General features: G+C 43.2%; 1 protein-coding gene across 11 annotated transcripts in view; it reads right to left on the bottom strand.

The window, feature by feature from the left end:
* TBXAS1 (thromboxane A synthase 1) overlaps window positions 1–26,465 on the bottom strand; it is a 323,500-nt gene extending 297,035 nt beyond the window's left edge. For 3 of the 11 annotated variants that reach the window (XR_005222459.2, XM_043541641.1, XM_027834474.3), the window contains exons 1-2: window positions 23,540–23,661; window positions 5,321–5,483 (exon numbers count right to left, since the gene is read on the bottom strand). Coding sequence is in view for 10 of the 11 variants with exons in the window: in XM_043541641.1 (XP_043397576.1) it covers window positions 5,321–5,418 (98 nt within the window). In the remaining variant the exon portion in view is untranslated. Of the gene's footprint in view, window positions 1–5,320; window positions 5,484–7,295; window positions 7,372–8,889; window positions 8,923–23,539; window positions 23,663–26,272 lie in introns of those variants that run through there. The other 8 variants (XM_043541665.1, XM_043541614.1, XM_043541629.1 and 5 more) reach the window with 7 other exon arrangements.
* Window positions 26,466–26,769: the final 304 nt, after the last annotated feature.

Raw genomic sequence — 26,769 nt, 5'->3', positions numbered from 1 at the left:
CATGCAAGCAATAAACAATTTTAAATGTAAAACTGATGCCTTTTGAATGATTTGGCTTTGCAGCACCAGGCAAGGACATCATAAGTGCCTGTTTCACAATGGGTAAAAGCTAAGCGTGCAATGAGAAATGCGTGTGTGTCTGTCTCTCTCACACACACAAACACACCTCCCCTTCACCTTCCAATGTTCTAAAAAAATCAGGTTTGTTTAGACAAGCAGTTGAAAATCTAGTTTGAACACATGCGTCAGAGAGCTGTGACAGTGTCTTCATAATGTAAAGCTTATGGTACATTAAACTTTCAAAGAAAAAGGAGTTCCTGCTTTCCTTTTATCAACAGTTTCACAGACAGTAAAAGGAAAGCCACAAAATAATGTTTGCACCCACAGCCAAGCATGGGAGACCCAACTTAGCATCTAGTTAAAATGAAAATGAATAATAATACTTTGCACAGTTATAATATAGCATCTTTCACTGTAGCATATCAAAGAGCTCTGCAGATACTAATTAAGCCTTTGAGATATTATTATCCCCATTTTGAAGATGAGGAAACTCAGCCACAGGAAGGTTAAGTGAATAGACTGCTAGTTTCCACATTGGGAGTTGGAAGAGGAAAGTCTGCTTAGGAGGAACTTTTCTGATAAATTACTAGGATTAATTATTTGAGCCTTTGTCATAGATCAGGACCCTATTGTGCTAGGTGTTGTGCAAACACAGAACAAAAAAAGACAATAATTCACCAGAGTATTCATTTTGGTTATCAGAGAAATGGAGGGGGAAGATGAGGACAGATTTTTCAAGAGTGCTCAACATCCAGCAGCATTCTGTGACATTTGGCCAGGTTTTCAACAGAATTCAGCACCCAACTGGCTGAATAAACACCGAAAATGTGGCCAAACTAGTCCTTTTTGTATTTTGTAAAACTGTAAAGATTTAATCAGTTTAAAAACACAGGTTTCTAAATGAAGGACAAAAATAGTAACAGATGATAGCCACTATAAATGTTATCCACTTAATTTAAAAAAAAAAAAAAAAAAAAGCAAAGTACTTTCATAATGAGATAAAGGTTTTACATTGGACCTGTGCATTTTGGGACCCTTCTGTTTAAAAAGGGTGGGGGGAGAGATATGTACCATGTGTGGGTAGAGTGTGATTTTCAAAGGGTCATAACTCGGTGAAACCTAAAACAATTTTCTTCAGAAGACTCAAGGCAGCTCCCCTCGTTGAGGGTTACTTCCATGCAGCAGCTGTTACAGCAAAGACCACCAGGCACTGGTGAGGGCATCAATCCTTTATTCTAGACAGTCACCCCCATGTGCTGACTGGCTGCTTGCTCCAATCCCTCCTGGCCCTATCTCCCTCACAGTCACTCCACTTCTGCCTGACTCTATCTGCCCTCCATCCTTTCCTAATTTTTCCCCAGTCTCTTCTCCCCTCCCCAGCTGCCTGTTTACTTAGTCCCCTAACAAACCTCCAAAAAGGATTTTTAAAAAGTTGTAGAATGAACATGACATTTGCCAGCATCACATTATTCATTCTACTCTTATATCCCTTTGCCACACCGGTGCTGACTTTTGTTTTTGCTGGTGGGTGTGCCTCTCTGCCCCCACCCCGATGCAAGCAGGGGGTGGAGCGAAGCGGGGGCAGGGGGCTTGGGGGGCAGGGACACGGTCCAGGAGCCAGGGCCCGCAAAAGATTAATTAGGCCCAGGGGGTGCTCAGCACCCCCCCCCCTTTTTTTTTTTTTCAGTGGATGCTTGAGCCCCTCGGAGTTGACAGCTATGCTTTGCCTGCCTCTCCTCCCCACCTTCTCTTTATCTTGTTTATTTAGATTTAAGCTCTTGGAGGCCGGGGTTGTCTCTTAGGCCTGGTCTACATTTAAAAGTTAGGTCGACAGGGGTCAGGGGTATAAAATGTTGGTCAGGGGTATGAAACAAACCACCCCCCGACTGACATAGTTACGTTGACCTAACCCCCAGGATAGATGCAGCTATACTGATGGGAAAGTGCTTCCATCCACATAGCTGCTGTCACTCGGGGAGGTGGTGTTCTTACAGGGATGGCACAGCCCACTCCAATGGAAGGGAATTTGTCTACATTATGGGGCTATGCCAGCATAACTTCAGTGACGCTGCTATGCCAGAACAGACATACTCTAACCCTCTCTTTGTATAGTGCCTAGCACAATGGGCCCTGATCTTGGCTGGTCTCTAGGCATTACTATAACATAAATCATACATTTCTGCTGAAGAGGTGTTTGAGATACATTGCAATCATTTCCCACTCCTTACATGCAAAATGGCTGAACAATTTTCACTCAAAATTAAACAAACAAATAAATAAAAAGCAACCTTTACTGAAATGAAAATTTCAGAAAGTTACAAGCAACTGAAAATAGGGGGTTAGAATGGAAACATTCATGGTATCTTAACTACTTAATTGCTCGTGCCATCAGAGCCTTGTGCAGGGACACTACAAAGGAGCTGCACAATGGCATATGCCACATGAATGTAGCGAGTAAATGCTCTCTAGAATTATGGACACATTTCTATTAGCAACCATATGTGTATTATTTTCAGTAATTCCCTGCTTGCAAGGTTTCAGCCCTGAAGGAGTATTTATAACACACAGCAGACCTAACTACTCCTTATAAATAGCAGCTAGGTTGGAAAAGGTTGATAGGCTTCTAACACCAGCAGAAGCCACTTCTCTTCTTACGATTGCAGACGGATTTCAAGCCACTAACCCTACAGCTTGAATCATGACATTTTACTGGAATAAACAACAAATGGATGGTGAAAAGATTATATCCGCAAGGTGAACTCTCACAAGACAGCTCGGATAGGTTGCTCAACACATTCTACGGGAAGTTTGCGAAACACACTGTCTTTTCATTGAAATAATGGTCCCTAGGCATCTGTATCCTTTAGTTATCTAAACTTGTATTAATACATCTCCACAGATCAGCAGCAAGAGTTATAATTGCAACTGGTAGTGAATCCTTTTTCTGCTTCAAACAATTCTAACTACATTCTTTTGAGCAAATCTATGCCCAAAAGAAATGAAGCTTGAAAGCTGAAGTTCAGCACAGGCTGGGTGTCAAAGCCATGACTGACAAAACAGGAAACAATTCTATTGACTTCATTAAGTCAATAGAGTTCTGTGGCTACTGATGCCAACAATTAAATTTTGCCCAGGACATAGGCCTTGTCTACACTACGGGGGAAATTCGATCTAAGCTACGCAATTTGAGTTACGTGAATAGCGTAACTCAAATAGAAATAGCTTAGACCTACTTACCACAGGGTCCACACTACATGATGTCAATGGGAGACGCTCTCCCGTCGACCCCCCCTACTCTTCTCGATCCAGTGGAGTACAGGAGTCGACGGGAGAGCGATCTGCGGTCGGTTTAGCGGGTCTTCACTAGAACCACTAAATCAATCGCTGATGCATTGATCGCCGCTTGTCAATACCCCAGGAAGTTAGACAAGCCCTTAGTGTCTTCACTTAATCTGAACAAATGATTGCTTTTGATTTAACAGAGAGTTATGGACTCCTGAAAAGCATACACCTGACTGGGTCTGCATGTAGATTTATTATATTAAGAAATGCACACCTGACGGCAGATGCATGCACTGCTCAGAACTGTGCACTTTTGGAAGCTTGTTAAGAAGCAGTAATTGTGGCTTTGCCTGCAACCTCTCACCCCAATGGGGCTCTCCAGCCCTTTTCTAGCTCCTGAAATTGTAGGGGGTGGGGGTTCCCCTCCTTGCAGCTGAAAGCGATCTATGGTCTAAACAGCATGAACTAATCTGTGGGCCGGATCCTGGACTCCTGACTCAGGCAAAGATCCCCATTGACGTCAATGGGAGTTTTGCTTTAGTAATGATTTTGGGCCAGATCATGGCTTTTAAACCACAATCCACACTGGACATTGGGTGTGCTGCAGCAAGAATCCTCAGTGTGATTTATCTGGATCTCAAAAAACAGACCACAAAACAGATGGGTTGGACTGTAACTTTTCAGAGGTGGTTTGGGTCAATTATTATTTTAAACCAAACTGGATCACCAACATATCTATTCAATACATTCTGCCAAACCACCTATGGTCCAACCTCACTCCCTTTGAAGTCAGCACGAGTTCCCCCTGCCGCCCCCCTGACTTAAATGGAAATGGATGAGGCCTTAAGAGACTGAAGAATCAGAGCACATGCAGGCGAGCATCTCTCATTGACACATCTACGGTGTTATTGCTGTGTTTTATCTTGATCTTTGCAGGTGGTCTAAAGACTGCATTTAGTTTAGATTTCCTGACATTTTCCAGTAATCTCTTTCTTGGACACACAGAAACAAAGAACAATGGCTGTTGATGGGGTGAGTGGGGGGGATTTGAGGCACAGCTGTAGTAAAAACAGAGATGGCCCGTAAACTATTGCTAATTTGCCTAATAGATAATCAGCACACATAGGCAAGGTTCTCTGTCCACTGTAATCCAGTTCTTTCCTACTTTATAAGCCTCCCTCCCCATCCCCTACTATCAGTCTACTATGTACTCAAGGTGAGAAATAAAAAAAAAATAAGCAAGGGAACTCAAGAAGCATTTACGGTATCGGTAGGGTTGAGTTGAAAAGCCAAACAAAGGGTGTGGGTAAGATCAAGAGAGAGAAAGGTCCGAGACTCTGCAAGTGACACTATACTTCAGTGATTCTCAAACTTTTGAACTGGTGACCCCTTTCACATAGCAAGCCTCTGAGTGCAACCCCCCCTTATAAATTTAAAACACTTTTTTATATATTTAACACCATTATAAATGCTGGAGGCAAAGCGGGGTTTAGGGTGAAGGCTGACAGCTCGCGACCCCCCCCCCCCATGTAATAACCTTGTGACCCCCCGTTTGAGAACCCCTGCTATACTTCTTTCCTTTTCAAATTTGACCACCTTCAACATCTCTCACATGGAAACTTAATGGGGATGAAACCAGGAGGTATTAAATGAAATTTGATAGAGTTCTACAGAAATTACTCCAAAAACCTAAAGACTTTAACAGGAAAATTTTAAAAAACAAAAATAAAAAAAAAAAACCTATAGAAAAGACAAAATTCTCTCACAAATTTGACAAGACTTTCTAGTAAGTGTCTATTTTATTATTTTAATCTCAGCATCTGCCTCCACTCCAGCCTCTTAAAATGAAGCACTAAGACATTTTGATTGAGGGGATACACTGGTGCTGAATTCCTGCTGGGAGAATCTACTCCTGGCACAAATTTTTTGGCTGGCTTTCAGTATTACATAGGTCTCATATTAGTCTGAATACACTTACCAACAGAGTAACATTAGGAGGATCACCAGCAGAGCCACTGTTACTGTTGTTCCATTGATTTCCATGACGGGAAATTTCAAGAGATCTGCAAGCTCCATTTTCCTTCACTACACAATGCTGGCCTTGAGGTTGATGGGGAAGTCTCCTCAATAACAGATAAAACCTGCCAGTTACATGAATGACAGTCTGTAGTGAAACAGGAACCAAGGGAGCAAAGTCCGTCAAACCAGCTCTAATTGTGAACTTTTCCTGTTCTCACTGACGGCACCCTCAGAGAAAGGCAGAAGTTAAGGGTTTCCTGTGTAATGGGATTAAGCAACTTTTTTTCCCCCTTGATGACTGTCGCATTAATAAATATTTACATAGCTGCTGCTTGAGACATCAGAGTTGGCCCACAGGTTTGCAGGAGGAGGGGGAAAAAAATAAAAAAGGAAATATATCACGTGTATGTGGAATAGATTTGGAAAAAAAAAACACCTCAATGAAGCCACTGTGCTCTGTAAATAGAAATAAAAATAGAAAAGTTTCTTTAAAATGTGAACAATCTGGCAACATACTGCTGATGCACGGGAAAGTTGCTCAGTAGGCAGCCCTGGAAATAGGCTGTCCATAGGAGAGGAGCAACAATAGCGCAAACATCCTCTAGTGTCCCTCTAACACGACTCACCCCCGACTCGAACGACCATCTCAAGAAGCAAAAGGGTAATTCTGCTTCCCTGCCAGTTCAGTCCTTGGTATCTCAGATTAGACAGCAAGCAGAGTTGAAACTAGGGTGTTATACCAATAAAATAAAAACCAGCAGGATCTTATTAAAGGGGAAAAGGCAAAACACCACATTTATTGTGAATACAGAAAGAATCATAGTAAGCAGTTAGTTATAGCTATAACATTCCATTCAATCTCATATTTATTCACACATTCATTCATACAAACACACACACACAGGTTCTGCAAGGTTGTTATCATAGTTACCAGCCTTAGAGTTGCTCATGCCAAGCCACTGGCCAGGTGGCCTGGACATGAGGAGGGAGCAGGGCCTCGTCAGATGCACATCTGAAGCTCCTGGAAGTTGGTTTGCAGAATCAGACCCCAAAGTTCTCACTTTCTAGAACCCATTTTTATAGGAATTTCTTCCTATGCCAGTCTATGGGAATTGCTTCATCATGCTGTTGCTGAATCAATCAGCAGATGGCACATTCCTGACGGCTCCGTGCTGCTAGATGTTATCTTGTTCTTTGGTTCTCCCATTCTTGAGGCTGTTGGGTGGATTCCAGTCTGCCCTCCAGGGGTCCTCTGGTTATTTCCACTTGACGCCTTCTTCAGCAGATGGACAGTGGATTCTTAGGCTGGCACCTCCCTGATCATTCAGTTATTATCCATACCAAGCATCCATCCACATACATCCTCTATCTCTATTTTAATCACAATTGTTAATACAACAAAAGGGCGGGGAGTCTCTGGGTGCTGTTTCTGTTGTTACAGAGTATTGCTTTGAGTCTCTCTCTGTGTGAATTGCTTTGAGAACAGACTCTGTCTTAGAATGTACTAACGCAATTAGCAGCTTGCAAGTTTCACACATAGAGGGAGAGAAACAGTACTAAAAACCAAGAGACCTCTTAATTAGCAATACCCTGGAATTTAAACTATGGGGAATCAAACTCATTTGTGATTTTAATACAGAACTTCTTTAATATGATCCAGCAAGGGGGCCTCTCTATGATGGGCACAGAGCTACTTATATATAAGCTATCAAAATGCTAGTGAATTTCAAATCACAAATGGTTTAAGCCATAGTTAAAAGTGACTTTCAAGTGAGATACATCCTCCACCACCCATGAAATTCCTGGTTGCTAGGGCCATCCAACATAGTTTGTTGTTATTTAAAGAAAAAAATAGATATTGCACACAACCTATTTGAAAGTTATGCAAATTAAACTATTCCCAAAGAGAACTAGGTTTATAAATATCTAGTAACCTTAAGAATTAGACATTCTGCTCATCGGATTCCCATAACATACAAGATGAAAAATAGTTTCTTCTTATTCAGCCCCCTGAGATAACAGCTTAGATGTAATGTGCGAGGCTTCTCCAATATCACTGTATTACATTTCCTTCTCTTATCAGAGAGGTTAATAATATAGGTATCAAAAAAGTAAAAATCTCTAACACAATAGAGTTTAATTATAAGAAGATTTGGCTCGACTATAACTGAATCACTGCTATTTTAGTTCTTGGTGCTTCACAAGTACATTCATTCCTTTCCAGCGCTGGAGCCTCACAAAATAAGTAAAAGGTGTTAACCAGCTCATCAGCTCCACAGAGTAGCACAGTAATTCACAGAAAACTTTGCTTATTGTATTAATAATGCCATTGCTTCCAGATGCTACTCTGGGTCAACAGCAGCTCTGCTGGTTTGCTGTTGCCAAGTTGTCCGAGAACAGTTGCATCACAATTCAAGACTGGCGACGTAAAGGATTAATCACTGGGCACACACTGATCCCAAATAGCACTGATCTCCCTGGACCTTAGTTTATATGGAATGTTTCTTAAAAGCTTCTTGAAAAGGGAGGACGATTAGTCACAAATCTTGAGAGTGAGACATTAGATATTTTGACTTTGATTTCTTTGTTAAAGAGTGCATACAGTTGCCCAGAGTAGGCCTGATGCTTCTCCCACTGAAGGCAACAGCAAAACTCATGTTGAGTTCAGTCAATACAGAGTTGGACCCAGATCTTGCTTGATTATTTTTAGAAGCTCAATGGAACTTTCCAGGATCATGCTGGAGGAGGATGGGATGTACGGGTCTTAAACACACACACATAATGAAGGAAAATGGATTTTCAAATCAGCATCCCATTTGGAACAGAGTGAATAAATGAGTAGTTTGACTGTTGTTGGGCACCGCATTTTTACACCTCTGCACCCGTTTCTTGCTAAAGTTTTTAACTTGGCATCTTCACCCAGATAGAGGGGAAATCATACAACAATAATCCCAACACTCACCTGGAACATGCCTCACATGCCCATTCGCTACGAGGTATTTACAGTGATACCACAGTCAAGTGCCTAATTTCCCAAAAGAGACTTTGTCTCAAAGATCCAGCTGATGCCTTGTGGAAAACTTTGAGAAACATTCTATTTATTGGGCCTGTTTTCAGTATTTTTCTTCCCTCAACTCTTCATTACAAGAGTCATTTGCATGAGAAACATCATCTTTATTGAAGAGTTAATGGGAGACTTTTTCCCCCCCCATCTCTACTCACAATCCTCTGCTGAGAGACACCACATCTGGTTGGTATGAAAAGTACTATGATGTCAGTCAGGAGTATGTGACTTCATAGAGGGGCAAGTTCCATTCCTCTCAGTCAAATGCCCGAGAAGGTTGAGGGGAAGTAGAAGGGGGAAGGATTGCAGCTCCTGTATTCAGGGACAGGCAGGGGAAGTAGACCCACAAGGATCACAATCCATTGACATTTATACTGTGCTCATCACTAAGGCATCTTCTTCCATCCCACATTCCCCTCCACAGCAGGGAGAACCCACAGAGCTCAGATCCGTTCCACACAAACCTATGCTTGGGTGCTTCATATCCAGACCCTTCTCACTCTCAACGTGCAGCAGAGTCACATAGTTAGAGGAACCCAGCGGCAGCAGAACTGAAGCAGAGAAAAGGGCAGGATTTGGCCCGAACTGCAGAAGCAGCTGAAATCTTACAGAGCAAGAGAGTCAGTTTACATATATGTGTTTAAAATGAAAAAGAAAAGAAAAAACAAGGAAGTACAGAAATTGCCTGACAAATACTAGAAATTGAACTGTTCCTCAGCTAAAAAATAGTCTAAAGTTTTCCAGGAAGAGTTAATGATTTTAAAGGCTTGTCCACATGACCAGGAATAGTTTTTGAACACAGTTGCAACAGAACTAGTTTCTAAACTGGAATGCAGCATAAATATTCTACCATGATGAAAACCTTCAAAATGCTTGCCATAGATTGGTGTAGTGATGACACAGAAAATATGGAATAAATAATTAACAACAATATTATAGATCTCAAGACATAGGCCAGAGAATCCCTGGCCTAATTTAGGCCTAAGCTTTTAAAACATATCAAACAGCACGTACTGTTTCTGTTTTTCATAGGCAGGATACTGTATGTAGGTTGAGTAAAAGCTAAACTAGCTTGGTTTAACCATAAACTCTTGCTAAGTTATGAAGTAAATTCCTTCTTTCTATTTTATATGCTTTATGCCTATATATTTGTAATGGACACACTGTAGAACTATGTTATTTTATATAAATTCAGAAGGTATAATTTTGTTGCTAGATATAGGAAATCTAAAAAGGTGTCAACTAACATTTAAAAAGCTTCATTATCTGAGATAATTATCTAAAGCATTCTTTAATAGACCCCTTCAGTTCAAGGAAATTTTGTAGCATATGCAACCTGACCACAAACCAGTGCAAATAGTTCAGCCCATGCAGTTTATTTTAAATAGAAATGTGATCAATAAGATATATACAACTAATCTAACAAAAAGGTGTTTGTGTATAATACAAAACAAGTACCTAACATATAAAGAAGCTGATGTAGTCAAGTGGAATATTGAGACGCTAATGTGAAGCGCAAATCTTTAATATGAACCAACCAAAATGTTCTAAGATCATAAAGCTTGATCAACAGTGTGCTTGGAAGTTGCACAGAGAGTTTCACACTTGAAGCCATCCCACTAACTTTATCACTGAGGTACAGGGATTATTCAAGTACTGGTAGAGAAGTGTGTGTTTCATATTATTGCGTTAATTGTTATCTCCCATTGGTGACTGACCAAGGAAATGAATTTTTGTTTAGTTGTTCATCATACAGCAATATAGACAGGACCATCCACGGCTGTAAAGAGACTTAACGTAAAAACTCTTCTTAACTTCAAAATGGACATTTCTGCAAACTGCTAAAAGCACTGTTGGAAAGGTCATGGAGTTATGCAAAGTCAACCAGACGACCACACTGTACAGGGCCCACAGAAAAGTAATTTGCAGAGGTAGGTCGCTGGCTGGAGCTGAGCCAGCACACGTTCAGCATATGACCCAACATGGCTTACACAAACTGGGATGGCACAAGATATCTTGCACAAAGAACCTGGAATTTTGCAGACAATTTAATAAAAGTCATAAAGGGGACTCCTTGTTTTCTCATTGGATGATGGGAAGGAACACAACTTGTGTTCTGGTGGAACATGTAAAAATCTTTGCCAGAAACATAGGTCACTTTCCGATTGCCATGCCTGCCCCCCACCCCCCAACAACCCTCCCTACGCAGGGCCATCCCTAGCCATTTTGGTGCCCTACACAGCCCCGCCACAGGGAGGAGAGGGGCTGGCCCCAGGCCTCTTCAGGGGGCAGAAGCAGGCTTGGGGGGCGGGGGGAAACCACCCCCTAGCACAAGCCGGTGGAGTGGAGCATGTTGAGGCCGGGCCGGGCCACTCCATTTCCTGCCACCCAGTGAGTGCAGGGCAGGCCCGACCAGGGGCAGGAGCTTTGGGGAAGGGGTGGAGAAGGGTGGGGAGTGGGGGCGGGGCTGAGGTGGGGGCCATGGGAAAGAGGCGGAGCAGGTGCTGGAGCAGCATGCAGCTGCGTAGGATACCAGGAAATTTGGTGCCCCAAATTTTCAGGTGCCCTATGCAGCTGCATACTTTGCATATGGGTAAGGACAGCCCTGCCCCCATGCCCAGTGAGCTTTTCCAAGAAAGGCCATGCCACCCAGCAGAAAATGTAAAAAATGCCCTTTGTTGTTCAACATGTTGCTTCCTGAAGCTGAAATATACAGAAGAGAGAGAGAGAGAGCGTGAGCGAGACTGCCATTGCCGGCGCAGCAAGAGCTCTCTCTGCTCCGTAACAACTGAAGTCTTGTAGCTAACAAGCACCCTATTAACTCTGGGCTTTTCTACAGAAACACTTGGTTTGCAGCAAGCTGGGGTGTAAATCTACCCTCCATTAGCCTGCCACATACCTGACACACACAACACTTTGAAATAGGAGTAGATCAAAGCACACTAAGGAACTTTCAGTGCCCAGCAGCAGAGTATGCACGGACATTTAGTGCACCCCAGGCTAGTGCAGGGTAATTTTACACTCCAGCTTGCCAGGAACTAAATGTTCAACAAGAGCCTCTACCTAGAGAGAGGGCTGAAAAATTCAGAACAAGAATAGAAATACATCTGTCATACCACTTACTTCACTATAACTTACATCACTCTGGGGTGCAAATAAGCCACCTTCCTGAGCGACACAAGTTACACCAACCTAAGCGTTAGTGTGGACAGCGCTATGTCGGTGGGAGAGCTTCTCCCACTGACATAGATACCGCCTCTCATGAAGGTGGATTTATTATGCCAGTGGGAGAGCTCTCTCCCATCTTAAAGTTCATTCAGGTGATTCACTCAATCTTGAGAAACCAGTCACTGCAATTGTGAAGCTGAGCTGGAGAAGCTGCTTTCACGCCACTTTCAAACGTCACTTTTATACATGAATTGTTTACCCAAGTGGTGACCTGCTCACGTAAACCAAATGCTCCTCAGAAAGTACATATCAGAGTTAAAGCCATTCGAATGACTAAAGTGTATAATGTGTGCTTATACTTCACTAACAGATTTAGTCTTAGTTGTCTAGAACTTACACTGAATCACTAAGAGAGCCAAGGTGGGTGAGGTAATTTATTGGACAACTTCTGCTGGTGGAAGGGACAGGCTTTTGAGGTTCATAGAGCTCTTCTTCAGATCTGGTGAAGGTAATCAGGGTGTCATATCTATGGTGGGACAGATAATTAAGCATAAGAGGTTCCCACAAGTTGTAGGACACTACTTAAAATGAAGTGGGCCATAACACCTCTGCAGTAGTAGGACAAAGAAGAGTTAGCAGTCAGCATGGCGTGTTACAAATTGTTGGAATGAGCCATAAAACTAGTGTCTCTGTAAAGTCCATGGCTTTTTAAAGTATCCAGTGGAGTTATGAATTTAAGTTCTCAGGCTTGTCTTTTGAAGATGCTGTGCAGGTTTCCTTTGAGGATGAGGACTGAGAGGTTAGATATGGAGTGATCACTTTGTGAAAAGTGTTCACTCGTGGGTGAGAGTGTGGTTTTGTCCTTTATCATTTTTCTGTGTGAGCAACCCATATAGTTTTATTGGGGCATTTGATACACTGGATGAGATAAGCACATGTTGTGATAGGCATGTGCAAGCCCCATGGATTATGACCGGTGTGTTGTGAGGGGCAATTGATCATCACAACAGTGGAGATACGTCTAGCAGTTTTTGCTTTGGCAGAGTCTGGTGCTGCTTTGAGTTGATGTGTCCTGGTCTGTGGGGAGCTTGCTTCTGACCAAGAGCTTAACAAGGTTTGGGCCTAGCTGTAGGTAACAGATTTCCTGGTGTGTCTGGGGTGGTTACTAGATCTGTGGACGTAGGTGTGGTGATCCGTTGGTTTCTTGTAATAGATGTCTGTAGGATTCCATTATTGAAGCCGATCATGGTGTTCGGGAACCACTCAATCACTAACTCCAATGAAGGCACAGAGTCTGGAGACACTAACTGTATTAGCTAAGCCTAGTACTATTTGAAAGAGGAAACTGCTTCCCTACAAACAAGTTAGCTGTGAGAAATCATGATTATTTCAGAGAGTTCATACTAGAAGCCATATAGATTTTGTGTCCAAGAGAACGAACGGTGTCTTACACAGAAAGAGGAAGAAACTTTGAATTGGTTTGCAAGTTAAAGGTCTTACCACTATTTGAACCTTTGGTTAAAGTAATTTAAGAGCTTACAGTACTGGTGAAATTCCAGAGAAATTAGAATAGCTTCACAATAATTACCTGTATATTATATTTGGTTTAATGTGTGATAATTTTGAGCATGTATGAGTTGATAAGGTACATTTGAACTCAATTGACATTCTTCAATAATTAAGTAAGTTGCCTACATTTCTAAAGTCCTACTTTAGAATTGTTGAACTGACAAAAGCAGTGTCCCATAAACTTGTCTAGAGATACATAAGGATCTATAGTTTCATGTTGATACCAAAAATCACCTGCCCAGACTAATATAGAACTAGGATAAAAAAGTTTGCCTTTGTAACAAGATTGTGATAAGACCTTGAATTAATTGAACTGATTTATAACTCTTGTGGCAACATCCCATGTTGAGGTCAATTTTTGACAGAGATGATATTATTCACAATCTTTATTCTGCTGTCTATAGTAAAACCTATAAATTTGTAAGAATTTTCCTGTCTGTACTTCAGCTGAGGAATACAGATCTAAAGAACAGAAAGAAAACCTATGAACCCTTACCTCTGTTTGTGTTTACTAACCTATCTTTCTCACACTAGCAACCCATGTAAAACCTGTGTTTAAAAAAAAAAAAAACCACACACACACAGATCCCAACACCCTTGCTCATGTTGAGTAGTGTCTTATAATGGGACAAGTCCCACTGGAGTAAATTGAGTTACTAAAGGAGTAAGGCCAGGATCCAGAAAGGAACCTATGTGTCACAGTGCCTAACTTTTAGGCACCCAGAAAATGATAGGAACAACACTGTGACACACAAAGCCTGAGTTAAGCACCCAGGCTCCCTATACAATGACAGGAGAAAAACAGATGCCTTAGAATGTGATCCACAAAAACCAGCGTGCTAGGCAGGGAGCCACCTAAGCTGGCCAATGAGAGATGCCAATGAGAAGTGTGTATACTAAGTAAGCATTGCTCCTTTAAGTCAAGGCGGCAGGGAGGTGGCCATCCCTGCTTGTGATCCACAACCAGTAACCCCTTTCCTGGAGTCAGGTGTCCTAGGTACCTAAGTTGTTTCTTGTGAGAACGAGTTAAGAGCCTGCCCCACTCCCCATAAAATGGTCAAAAAGGAGGAGCTGGGGGTACCCACTTTTAGTCCAGTGGTTAGAGCACTCTCCTGAGATGTTGGAGACGCAGGTTCAATTTCCTTCTGAGGGAGAAAAAGAGGATTTAAACAAGGTTCTTCCTTCTTCCAGGAAAGCGTTCTCACCACTGAGCTGTGGGATATTCTCAAACAGTTTCCCTCAATCATAGAAATGTAGGGCTGGAAGAAACCTCGAGAGGTTGTCACAGTTTCACAGTAACAGCACCTGCATTCTCCCTCTGTGGTCCACCGCAGGAGTTCCCAGTCAGCTGTCACCTGTCTCTGGGCAGGGACCCAGAACTCAATCTCTTCTGACTGGAGGGTTTAAGGCTGCACAGCTCCCTGCCTTACAATGTGATATCCCCAGCAAGACAGTCTACCTAAAGGCCAGTACCTCTGCTTGGTTTTCTCTCAGAGGGCTATGAACAGCAGCTACAAGTTACCACACAGCTTTTTCTAAGGAAGCACATTTATTCTTAAGGTAAAAGCACTACAGAAGCAAACATAATAAAAATAAACAGATTTAAACACACAGCAACATGCCCGGAGTCACCCATCAGTCTTATGGGGCTTTACATGGCCAACCCTTCTGCAAGGATTGCACTCCCCATCCCCCACCTGGTACAGAAGGTCCTGTCAATTTGTTGGATCAGAAAGAAAGCCTTGCATCAGTTCAAATGCATCCCTTTATTCTAAAAGCCCTTTCCTAGTCTCTCAAAAACCCAACTTGAACTAGTATATGCCAACCACTCCGGCAGGGTGGTACCTCTCCATTATTGTTTAGTCTCAGTGACTCACCTTAATCACCCCCCACGGTTTTTACTTCCTGTGGAAGCTGTGGTAACCCTCTAGGTTTGCCAGATGTCTGGTTTTTTACTGAAATGCCCGGTCAAAAAGGGACCCTGGTGACTCCGGTCAGCACTGCTGACTATGCCGTTAAAAGTCCGGTTGGTAGCACAGTGGGGCTAAGGCAGGCTCCCTGACTTCCCTGGCTCCACGCGGCTCACAGAAGCAGTGGCATGTCACCCCCTCTGGCTCCTAGGCGTAGGGGCAGCCAGGGGGCTGTGCACGCTGCCCCTGCTGCAAGCACCGGTTCCACAGCTCCCTTTGGCCGGGAACCATGGCCAATGGGAGCTGTGGATGGGGCAGCACCTGTGGATGGGGCAGCGCGCAGAGCCACCTAACTGTCTCCTATGCGGAAGTACGGAGCGGGGACATGCCACAGCTTCCAGGAGCTGCCTGAGGTAAGTGCCACCTGGAGCCTGCACCCCTGACTCCCTCCCGTGTCCCAACCCCCCTGCCCCAGTACTGATCCTCCTCCTGCCCTCTGAACCCCTCAATCCCAGCCCGGAGCACCCTCCTGCACCCCAAACCCCTCATCCCCACCCCAGAGTCTGCACGCCAGCCAGAGCCCTCACACCTCCCCCGACCCCAACCCCCTGCCCCAGCCCAGAGCCCCCTCCCACACCCCAACCCCCTGAGCCAGCCCGCTGAAAATGAGTCAGAGAGAGTGGGGAGAGCGAGGGATGTGTGTGGGGGGGGAAGATGAAGTGAGCGAGGGCGGGGCCTCAGAGAAGGAGCGGGGGCAGGGCAAGGATGTTCAGTTTTGTGCAAGTAGAAAGTTGGCAACCCTATACCCTTCCCCATGAAATAGATCATATATAAACCATTCATCCCCAAAGACATTGGATGTGATTGGATATCTGTCACAGAGGTCATCTAGTCCAGGCCCCTGCGCTGAGGCAGGACCAAGTATAAACCTAGACCACCCCTGACAAGTGTTTGTGTAACCTGTTCTTAAAAACCTCCAACAACAGGGACTCCACAATCTCTCTTGGAAGCCTATTCCAGATCTTAACTACCCTTTTTGTTGAAAAGTTTTCCAAATATTAACCTAAATTTCCCTTTCTGCAAATTAAGCCCATTAATTCTTGTCCTATCTTCAGTGGACTTGGAGACAATTGATCACTGTCTTCTTTATAATAACAGTTTTCAAATATATAAAGGGCTATCAGGTCCCCCTCAGTCTTCTTTTCTCATAACTAAACATGCCCCATTTTTAACCTTTCCTCACAGGTCAGTTTTCTAATAATTTGTGTTGCTATCCTCTGAACTCTCTCCAATTTGTACATCTCTTTCCTAAAGTGTGGAGACAAGAATTGGATACAGAACTCCAGCTGAAGTCTCACCAGTGCCAAGTAGAACAGGACAGTTACCTCCTGTGTCTTACATACAGCACCCCGGTTAATATACTCCAGAATTTTATTAGCCTTTTTTGCAAGTATATCACATTGATGACTCATATTCAATTTGTGATCCACTAGAACCCCAGATCCTTTTCAGCAGTACTACCACCTAGCCAGCTATTTCCCCATTTTGCCTTGTGCATTGGATTTTTCCTTATTAAGTGTTGTACTTTTTGTGTGTCTTTGGTTTGAAATCAACAACATGAAATTCAACAATTTTGAATTATAATCCAAAGTGCTTGCAACCCCTCCCTGCTTGGTGTCATACACAAATTTTATAATCAGACTCTCTACCCCATTATCCAAGTCCATAATAAAAAATATTGACTAGTACTGTATCCAAGACAAATCTGTGCAGGACCCCACTAGTTATGTCCTCCCAGTTTGACTTCAATCATAACTACTCTTTGATTATGGTTTTTCAGTCACCTGAACATCCACCTTATAGTAATTTCATCAGGATCACACTTCCCTAGTTTGTTTATGAGAATGTCATGTGGGACTGTGTCAAAAGCCTTACTAAAATTAAGATACATCACATCACATCTACTGCTCCTCCTCTGTCTCCTAGGCTAATAACCCTGTCAAAGAAGGAAGTTAGGCAGGTTTGGCATGATTTGTTCTTGACAAATCCATGTTGGCTTTTACTTATAACCCTATTATCCTCTAAGTACTTACAAATTGATTGTTTAATAGAGTCATAGATATTAAGGTCAGAAGGGACCATTATGATCATCTAGTCCCACCTCCTGCACAATGCAGGCCACAGAATCCCATCCACCCACTCCTGAGATAAACCTCTCACCTATGTCTGAGCTATTGAGGTCCTCAAATAATGGTTTAAAGACTTCAAGAAGCAGAGAATCCTCCTGCAAGTGACCCGTGCCCCATGCTGTTCCAGTATGTTATTAGGCGCCGAAGTCAGGTTAACTGATCTATAATGATCTGGGTCCTCTTTGTTCCCCTTTTTAAATGTAGGTGCTATGTTTGCCCTTCTCCAGTCCTCTGGGACCTCACCCGTCCTCCATGAGTTCTCAGAGATAATCGCTAACAGTTCTGAGATTGCTTCAGCTAATTCCTCAAGTACCCTAGGATTAATTTCATCAGGCCCTGCCAACTGGAATACATCTAAATATCCTTTACCCTGGTGTTTCCCTGTTCTGGCTTACATTCCTTCCCTCCTTAATGTTAATATTAATTGTGTTCAGTATCTGTTCACAATTAACCTTTTTAGTAAAGACGGAAACAAAATAAGCATTCAACACCTCACTTCTTGATGTCAAGTGTTAGCAGGGACAGAGAGCTAATAAGCAGTGGACCTACACTTTCCCTTTGTCTTTCTCGTGCTCCTAGTGTATTTACAGAATCTCTTCTTATGCCCTTTTACGTCCCTTGCTCGGTGTAACTCATTTTTGTACCCTAGCTTTTCTGATTTTGTCCCTACATGCTTGCGCTATTCTTTTGTACTCAACTCACTCTTTCCTGTTGAAGCTGTTCCACTTTGGATAAATACTTAAAGACTCACCGGGCCAGAGAAAGAGAGAATGAAAGATTCTATAGCCTGAAAGAAGACCCAGGATCCAGATCCCTTTCTGCAGTGACTATTTATACACCATGGAACAGCTTCAACAGGAGAGACTGGATGAGTACAAACTATTCCCCAGCTCAGCGATTACAGCACTCTTCTGAGAGGCGTGATAGACTCCATTCAAATCCTCTCCCTCTCAGGCAGAGCAGGGGATTGAATTTGGGTCTCCCACATACCAGGTGAGTCGTCTAACCAGAGCTAAAAGTTAGAAGATGGGCAGTACCATCACTACCTCCTCCTATGGCCAGATTTTGAATAGGATCTCAGCTGGTTGGTGACCCCCCCCCCGAGCATGCCTACTGGATCAGGCTTGACAGGCACTCTTCCACTTATTTCCCCCCACTTCATGGATCACTCTAGGACTTAGGCTTCCAGGCAGCTAGAGGGAGGCTGAAGGGTGCATGCCCAGAGGCAGAAACATAGACACTTAGGAAACTTTCATCCTGAAAACTTAGGCACCAAGCGAGCTGAGGCCCCTACAGTGTTCAACAGCACCTGAGTGGGGGTTTTGTGGATCACAGTGGAGACTAGGAATGGGACTTAGGTGCTTAAACCCCAGTTTTAGGTGCCTAAATACCTTTGCGAATCCAGGCTTAAGGTACATGAGTAAGGCTGGCCCTGAGTTTAAGACATCTCCTACTGGTTGTCCAACAGTTCTGCAGCCAGTGACCAGGGAGCTATAGTGCCCTAGTTGTTTTTTTCCCAAATGATTAGCAATACTTAGAGACCTATCTCATATTTATAGTGACATGATCCCTCCCTTGACTCTCTAGATTACAATTAAAAAACTGACAATCTTCCCCTGTATCAAACAGAAGAGACTCCATTAGAGAGCAACTGCAGGCAGCCTACTTAAAAGTAGGACAGTGGGTTCAGAGAGAATTAACCAATAATGATCGCTACTCCACAGACGAAGTACCTGTGTTTTTTGAGTTTGCCAGCAATAGAAATCTAAACTCTTATACGGTTCAGTGCCCCCAACAAAAACAGTTCCATGTGCCTCAACTAAAGGAGTCACAGGAGCGAATAAAAGGGGCGGGACAAGAGGAATAGATGAGGAAAATCGGATTAGAACAGATTGTCACAGGGCACTGATAGGAGGAAATTTATGTTAGCATCACAATGTGCAGTCATCTGCAAGCAGTTTCTACTTGTGGGGGGAAAAAATTGATCAGACCTTGAACTGAAGAACACAATTGCTTATTAGCCCATTGAAAAGAGGAAGAGATTGCAGGTACTGGCCACATGCAACCTGACACTGACATCCTGGAAATGGGCTGAATCACCAAGGCCTAGGGCAACCAGAAAGTTATTAATAATTGGGAAATAAAAGTGCAGTTACAAAGTACCTGGAAACAGCAAACACACCAACAAAAAACCTCAGTAGCCTATAACTCTGCAAAACACAGAATGAAAAGGAGGGCAGGGAGTCTGGGGCCTTTGATGAATACAAGGACCGTTCTTTGGCCCAGTTCTGTCACCCTTCCTTACACCATGTAGTACATACTCACACAAGAAGTTCCATTGATATATATGGGTCTGCTCACATGAGTATTATTATTCAATGTGAATAAGGGCAGCAGAACTGGGCCCAAGAATCTAACCCCAGTGATTCTAACAGCCACAACCGGAGGTAAAGCATGAGTGAAGTGGGGAAAGAATGTATGATTGGCTACATAATGCAAACATGCTGCTATTCACCAGCCAAAGAGGGGGAATGACAACTCTAGAACTTCCATCCAACCAGCACACGCTAAAATGGGTGAGTGGATTGGCAGAGAAAAGAGCAACAGAGAAGGCATCTAACGAAGTCATTGGTCTAATACTATTGCTGCAGGAACTTTTTAAAGATCAAGAAGCATGTAAACCACAGTGGCATGCTGTTATGCTATTATCCCACATGTATATGTTTAAAGGAAATGCTATTGCAAAAAGATTACATTCAACTGTAAAGTGTAATCAGGAAGCTGTCAATTACTGTTCTTTTTTTAAGCCTTGTTAACAATAGCCAGTTAGAGTCTATACGAGGCCACAAAAGTCACTCCTTATTGCATTAAAAAGTTCTACTGGTGAATAAAAAAATACGGGGAGATTTTCAAAGGCAAAGTAGCAGATAGGGACCTAACTCCCCTCAGAAGTCAAGGGAAATTAGGCACCTAACTGCTATTTGTGCCTTTGAAAATCTCCCACACAGTATATACTTCAAAAACAATGAGTGCAATGTGTAGACATCACAAGCTTTTAGACATGCATATACAATACAGAATAGTCACCACATTCTGTATTAGAATGGATATAGTTGCCATAAGAAGGGGATGGGGAATAAGTTCCTTCATACAGAGGCAACGCCTAAAAGTACCGTAAGTTGGGATGCCCTTACTTAGGCCCTGGTCCTGCCATACTTATACCTGTGCTTAACTCGATGAACCTCATACATGTCATGAACATAGAGTTAAGCATTAAGTGTTGGCTGGATGGGACTTAAGACTCCCTGAGGCCTATGGAAACCCACTTACCAATAGGTAATGGAGTCTCAGTTGTGATAGCTTAAACAGTGAGGAGCAGAAGATGTCAAATAAAGTAGGGGTGGCCTACTTTAGCTTATTTGACATACTTTTCTTGCTATAGTCCATTTTTCTGGCTCCTTGGCATGCCAGCTACACCGAAATAGAACTCCCTTCAGCTCCCTCGCGCTCATTCTGAGTAGACCCAATTCAGAGGCAACGTGCATGAGTAAGGGATGGGAGGGGACGGGCCAAAAAGAGAAGAAAATGTAAATTACACAGTAGCAAATGCAGCATTTCCAACTCTCGGGCTTTTATGGTGAGTCTTGTGATATCTGGGTGGGTTTTTCCTAAAGCCCCAGCTCCTTGACTCCTGTAATTATGTGAGACTCTCACTTTTAGTGCACTAGCGCTATCAGAACTAGCACAGGTATGTCTACTTGAGCTGGAAATCACACCTACCAGTTCCATTGTGGACATGCCCAGAGAGTCCTAACCCAACCCTGCTTCCCAGCAAATAGAAGTCATCCTTCCTCCTGGTGCAGTAGCCATTAGGGATGGGATCCATGAAGGTACTTAGGCACTTGGACCCCCCAGATTTAGGCACCTAAGTCTCAGTTTTGGCTCCACTACAATCCACAAAACTCCCGCCAAACCTTGCAGGTGCCTACACTCATTCAGCACCTAAGAATTCAGAATAAAAGTTCAATAGACCCTTTATTTCTGCCTCTGGGCATGCACACCGCTGCCTCCCTCCAGGCACCCACATGCCTATCTCCCACCTACACCCCAGAGCAAATCACGAATCAGGAAAGACAGACGTTCGGCCACCTTAGTCACATGCAGGACCCAACGTGGTAGGTATGCTTAGAAGCTTCCTACCAGATTGGGCCCTAGTCAGAATCCAGGAGGAGGACATGGTGGTGGTAATAGTGTTGCTGCCCACCTTATAACTTTTAGCCCAGTGGTTAGAGCATTCACCTTGGATGCGGGAGACACAGGTTCAATTCCCCCGCCCCTTAGGGTGGGGAATTTAACCTGGGTCTCCTACATCCCTGGTGAGTACTCTAACCTCTGGGATAATGGTTATAAAGGTATGCACCACTACCTGCTCCTCCTGATGTTTTGTGTGGGGCCAGGCAGGGATTTAACTCACTCCTTAGGTGCATAAGCCACTTGACTCCAGGCAGTGGGTTCCCATTCATGGATTGCTAGCGGAAATAGGCACCTTCCTGTAGCCCAGACTTAGGCACCTATCTCAGACAGAGGGGAAAGGCTTAGGGCACACCCCTCTGGTCAGCATCTCCTACTGGCTAGCTTAGACAGTGAACCACTTAACATGCTGGCTTTTGTGGACCACGTTTGTAGACTGCTATCTCTTCCCATTCATTGTACAGGGAGCCGAGGTGTTTCACTCAGCTTTCTGGAATGCAACATTACTCCTGTGATTTTCTAGGTGCCTGAAAGTTAGGCACTGTGATGCTCAGCATTGCAACACCTAAATCCTTTGGTGGATCCCACCTTACCAGCTTCCCTAGTTGCTTCGAAGAGTACTGTTTATTGGTGGTGACCCTTTGCACAGATTTCAGTATTTAGAACCCTCCTGGAGACCATCTTCTGGCCAGCCTGAGTCAGGGATTTACCTATGTTCTTTTATTTACATATGAATATAATCAAAGGTGAAGAAAAGTGGAAAAGAAACACTAGCGGCAAAGGAGCTCCCAGATATAAAAAGAGGAGTGGAACCAGAGAAAGACAGGTTTCAGAAGGGGTATATATCGGTGAGAGACCTGAGGCTCAGGGGTGTAACCAGAAGGGCTGCAGCCACATAGAGAGAAAGAGCAGAGCTGGAGTATGGAACACCAGTCTCATGGTACGTTTAATAAAGCCTGTCTCTTTCAGCTCTGCCGCATCAATTATTGCTAACAAAACACTAGGCTCTTCTGCCCCAGTTAAGATGTAGCTGAATTAATGGTGAATAGTTCTTGGGAGTGGTAATGCGTCTAATGGCTACAGCAAGCGACTGCAAGTGTAATTTGCGCTGAGCTCTATTCCTAACTGCCACCAGTTTCCTGGTTGATCCAAGGCTAATTATTTAATATCTCTGGGCCAGATTTCCAAAGGTATTTAGTCACCTATTTGTGCCTTAGCTCTGTCAACTGTAAATGGGGGGGAGGGAGAAATACCACCACCCACCTTTGTAATGCTCTTTCAGATCTCTGACGGAGGAGCATCATTTCAAGTGTAAAATGCCATTGTCCCCTTAATATGTAAAATGCTAGTTAATTTTATTGGAGCATGTTTGTACACTGAGATTACTCCCCTTCATATGCAGTTACAACTGTTTTCTAAATGCAACACTGTATGTTCTCTGTTATGATATAAGATTAATGAACTCTTTGTTTTAAAGACAGTTATACACCTCAGAAAACATGGGCTTATAATGGAAATACTGAGACAGTTAACTATAGCAGCACTAGCGGAAAGGGAAAACAACTATAAATTCAGCTTGTTTTCCAGTGTATACATTGACAAGGTATGAATAATATATCTCTCTACACTTCCAACATACAGATGTATACATTACTCTTTCCTGTGAGGGTTACACTGAGCAAAGTCTCTAACCGACCGTTCCAAATGAGGGAAGGAAAGGGTTCCGAGAGAAACGAGTAACCCTTTGTCTTGTCTCTTACATTACAATCAGGACATAAACAGTGGTTGAAATTTACTAGTGTATGGGTTTGTGCTTAATTTTAAACACACAGGAGGGTGTGGGGAGGGTTGAGGAAGAGGGCTTGTATTTCCATGATCAACAGAAGGCAAGAAGTTATCCTTTATCCTCTTCTTTTATCATAAGAATTAGCTATTTGGATACAGTTCAAGCCCTTCACTTAAAAATGTAATTCAAGTTGCATTAAAAAAATTAATTTAAGCAGATATACACAATAAAATCAACTCACCAGTCACAGCAAACATATTGATCCTCTTGCATATCAGACCTGGTCTCTAGTTACTAACTACCCCCACCCAGGCTTCTGAACACAGCTTTGTTAACCAATTACTGTAGTTGCTAAAGCATGTTAATGACAAACAGGCTCCAATCCATTTGTCAAGTGAAAGACAAGCAAGCTAATATATTATCAATTGAACTGTGACAATGGGACATTTCTCTAGGTAGTAAGAGCAACCCAATACAGGCTTACATAATAAAGTTATCCACGTTTTATGATTTTTACATGCATTGGCAAAAACATACAGCTGCCTTTTCAGACAAGTATTTTGAGACACTGGGTAATAGAAAACCTGCGTCATTTCAAAAGTTCAGGATTTGCTTAATAATGAGGTGGTGGGGAGAGGACCTAAAGAAGACTGGGTAGCGGCTGATTTAAGCCTTCTCTGCTGCAGTAGGAGACCTAGCTATTGTAGATAATAGGAGTCAACCACAAGTACAGCTAACATGGTTTGTCCTGATCTATACACTCCAATTAAGCCATGTTTTGCTCCAGTTCAGCAACAGCTGATTTTTTTTTAAAGTATAGACAAAGCTTGAGAATTAGATCCTGCTCTCCTTACCCAAGTAAGGTTCTCACTGGCTTCAGTTTTACGTGAGTAAGGACCGTAGGACCAGGCTCCAAGTTTGTCTGAAGGGCATGTAGTGAAATTTAGTACTCCCAGATGAAAATTTGTTCATGTTCAAGCTATCCAGTTTTTCCGGGAAAAGAGCTTGTTTTAAATCACTGTGACACATGCAAAAGCCTTGCAAGCATGAATAGCTTTTTCCTGGCACCTTAAAAAGGTGCAATAATGAGGGTAAAGGGACTCAGCAAAGTAAGTATCAAATGAATGCTCTGGCTGCCTCGCTATCTTATTTTGGTATGTAGCCTGCTGAGCATAGTAGAGCTTCAGGAATTGAAATGGTTTAGCCTTAAAACTGCCATTGATTGGGTGGATGGAATTGGCATACACAGTGTTTGACAATGTACAAGCAGTGAAACACCCAAAACACTGTGACTTTGTAGACAAACATTACCCATGTATTTTATTATTAGTGTTGCTTACCTTGGCAATATTTCTTTAATGTATATGAGGCACTTAAAACTCAATCTTACCTACTTCCCACGCCAACCTTATGCTACTTTGCTGTTTAATACAGAAAATAATTTAAGACATCAGAAATGTCAAGACTATGATGTGTATAAAGGATTCTGAACATGAGAAGTACCTCACAAATTCTAAGCATTGGTGTGGCTTCTTTTTGGGTCATGGATTACTTTACACACAGGGGATTAATTTAATCTCACATCCTTTTCTATTGACACCTCTGCCATTTGTCCCTCATTTTAGGTCTGTCAGAGTTTTGCTGGGGCAGAGGGGGAGGCTGGTGTTGGTTCTTTTATTCATGTTGCAGTAATTCAAAGTTCATGAGTGGTGACAGTCCTGAAGCTTTGTTCCTTCTGCTTTCTCACAAGACATCTTTGGTAACTGTGTCAAGTATACAAGTCCCAGCCACATGTGCCTCAATGATCTAGAGGCTCCAATTCTTGGATTGTAATTCATTGTCAAAGCCCCTCCAGTATTTGGCACCTCTCTGGAGATTAAGAATGAAGCTGCTTTATCACCCAGTTTAAAAGGATGATAGATAGTTCTTAGTTCTACCAAGGTCAAAATATCTGTGTATTCTTTACTAATAACCTTTACTAATAATCAGAACCTGTCTTCTCTGCAAGGACATTAATGATCCCATACTATTTTTCACAAGAGTAGGGATTTGCCCCACTAACCCTAGCCAAATCTTCCCTTTTAACCACACTGTTCTGCATAGTTCTGTGTGCCCACTGATTGCTGTCCTTCACCCCAAAGGTGGCTGCACTACAGTGGTGCTGCACTTATGCCTTGTGTAAAGCAATTTGTGATCCTTGAGCATAAACTGTTAACTATGATCAAAGCGTGAAAAATTTCCTAGACACCAACTAGTCAGAGGACTAAGGCCAACATTTTCAGGAACATTCACTAACTGTTCCTGCCTCAGTCACTGAGGCACCATCCCCTGTCCTCTCTCCATTGACGGCCTCTGCTGCTACTGCTCAGCCTTCCCAAGCAGCATCTGCATAAAACTGACATGTTTCTGGGGGGTTTCGCTGCCGCCCACAGGATTCTGAACTGCAGCAGTATCGAACAGCCCTGACAATTTATCTTGGCTACTGCTCAAACTTATCAGAGACCGCGGCAGCACTGGAACCATCAATAGACGTAGGCAGACGCTGCTGCATCACTTTACTCCAAGTACCTTTGGATGTTTCTAGTTCTTATGGTTGGGGCGATAAAGGCTTTTTAAAAAAAACAAACACAAAAGCTTAAATTCAGCAAGAGTTCGTGGGATCGATCCCTGACACACCACAGCAAGCTTTGCCATCACAATAGGGAGTAGACTTTTCCCCTCAAATTCTTATTTTATGACTGTCAACCTCTAGGCATATGAGGTACCATGCTACACACCTAACCAGAGCCACAAGGCAGGTGACCCCCCTGGTCCACAGGTGACCTAGCTGCTACGTCTGCAGGAATTCTCCCACCCCAACAAAATAAGATGATTGCCCAAACTGAATGAAATGTCACAGGCTCTTAGCCAGAAAACACAATACAAAACCCACCAAAGAGAGCTACCACCCCAGCAAAGCCTAGCATGACCTTACCTTTAAATCTCTCCCATGTAGCTCTCATCAATTCCTGTTTGGCTTGTTATCAAGCAACTGCATCGTGACATTCTCGAAGGGAGTGGTGGAAAATGTAGTTCAGCTTCCCTGCAAAGGGACAGGTGCTTGGAAATCTGCCCTCAGCTGAGGACTAAGGGAAGCAGCAATAGAACTACCATTCCCAGAACCCCTGCGGCAGACCACATTCCTCCCCTTTTCTCTGTTCCTTGCACAAATGGATTGTGGGGATTGTAGTTCCCACGCTACAGGCAGCACTCCTCCGGGTCAGTAAAAGGGCCAGGGGCCGTGACATCTCAGGATTGATTCTAATGCACTTGGAGAGCGGGGTGTCATGGTTTGCTTTGTGGAAGAAATCGAAACATGTTGCAACGTGCTGATTTGGAATTGAACCCCCCCCCAGTGTATAAAGACTACAAGACTACAAAATAATTTCACCCTTAAATTCATTGCAGGAAAATGTTGACATCTTTTTGTGT

This window comes from Chelonia mydas, chromosome 1 (genome assembly GCF_015237465.2).
Source record: "Chelonia mydas isolate rCheMyd1 chromosome 1, rCheMyd1.pri.v2, whole genome shotgun sequence".
Classification (NCBI taxonomy): Eukaryota; Metazoa; Chordata; order Testudines; family Cheloniidae; genus Chelonia; species Chelonia mydas.
Note: the sequence above shows the minus strand (reverse complement) of the source record. Positions and strands in the feature narration are given on the sequence as shown.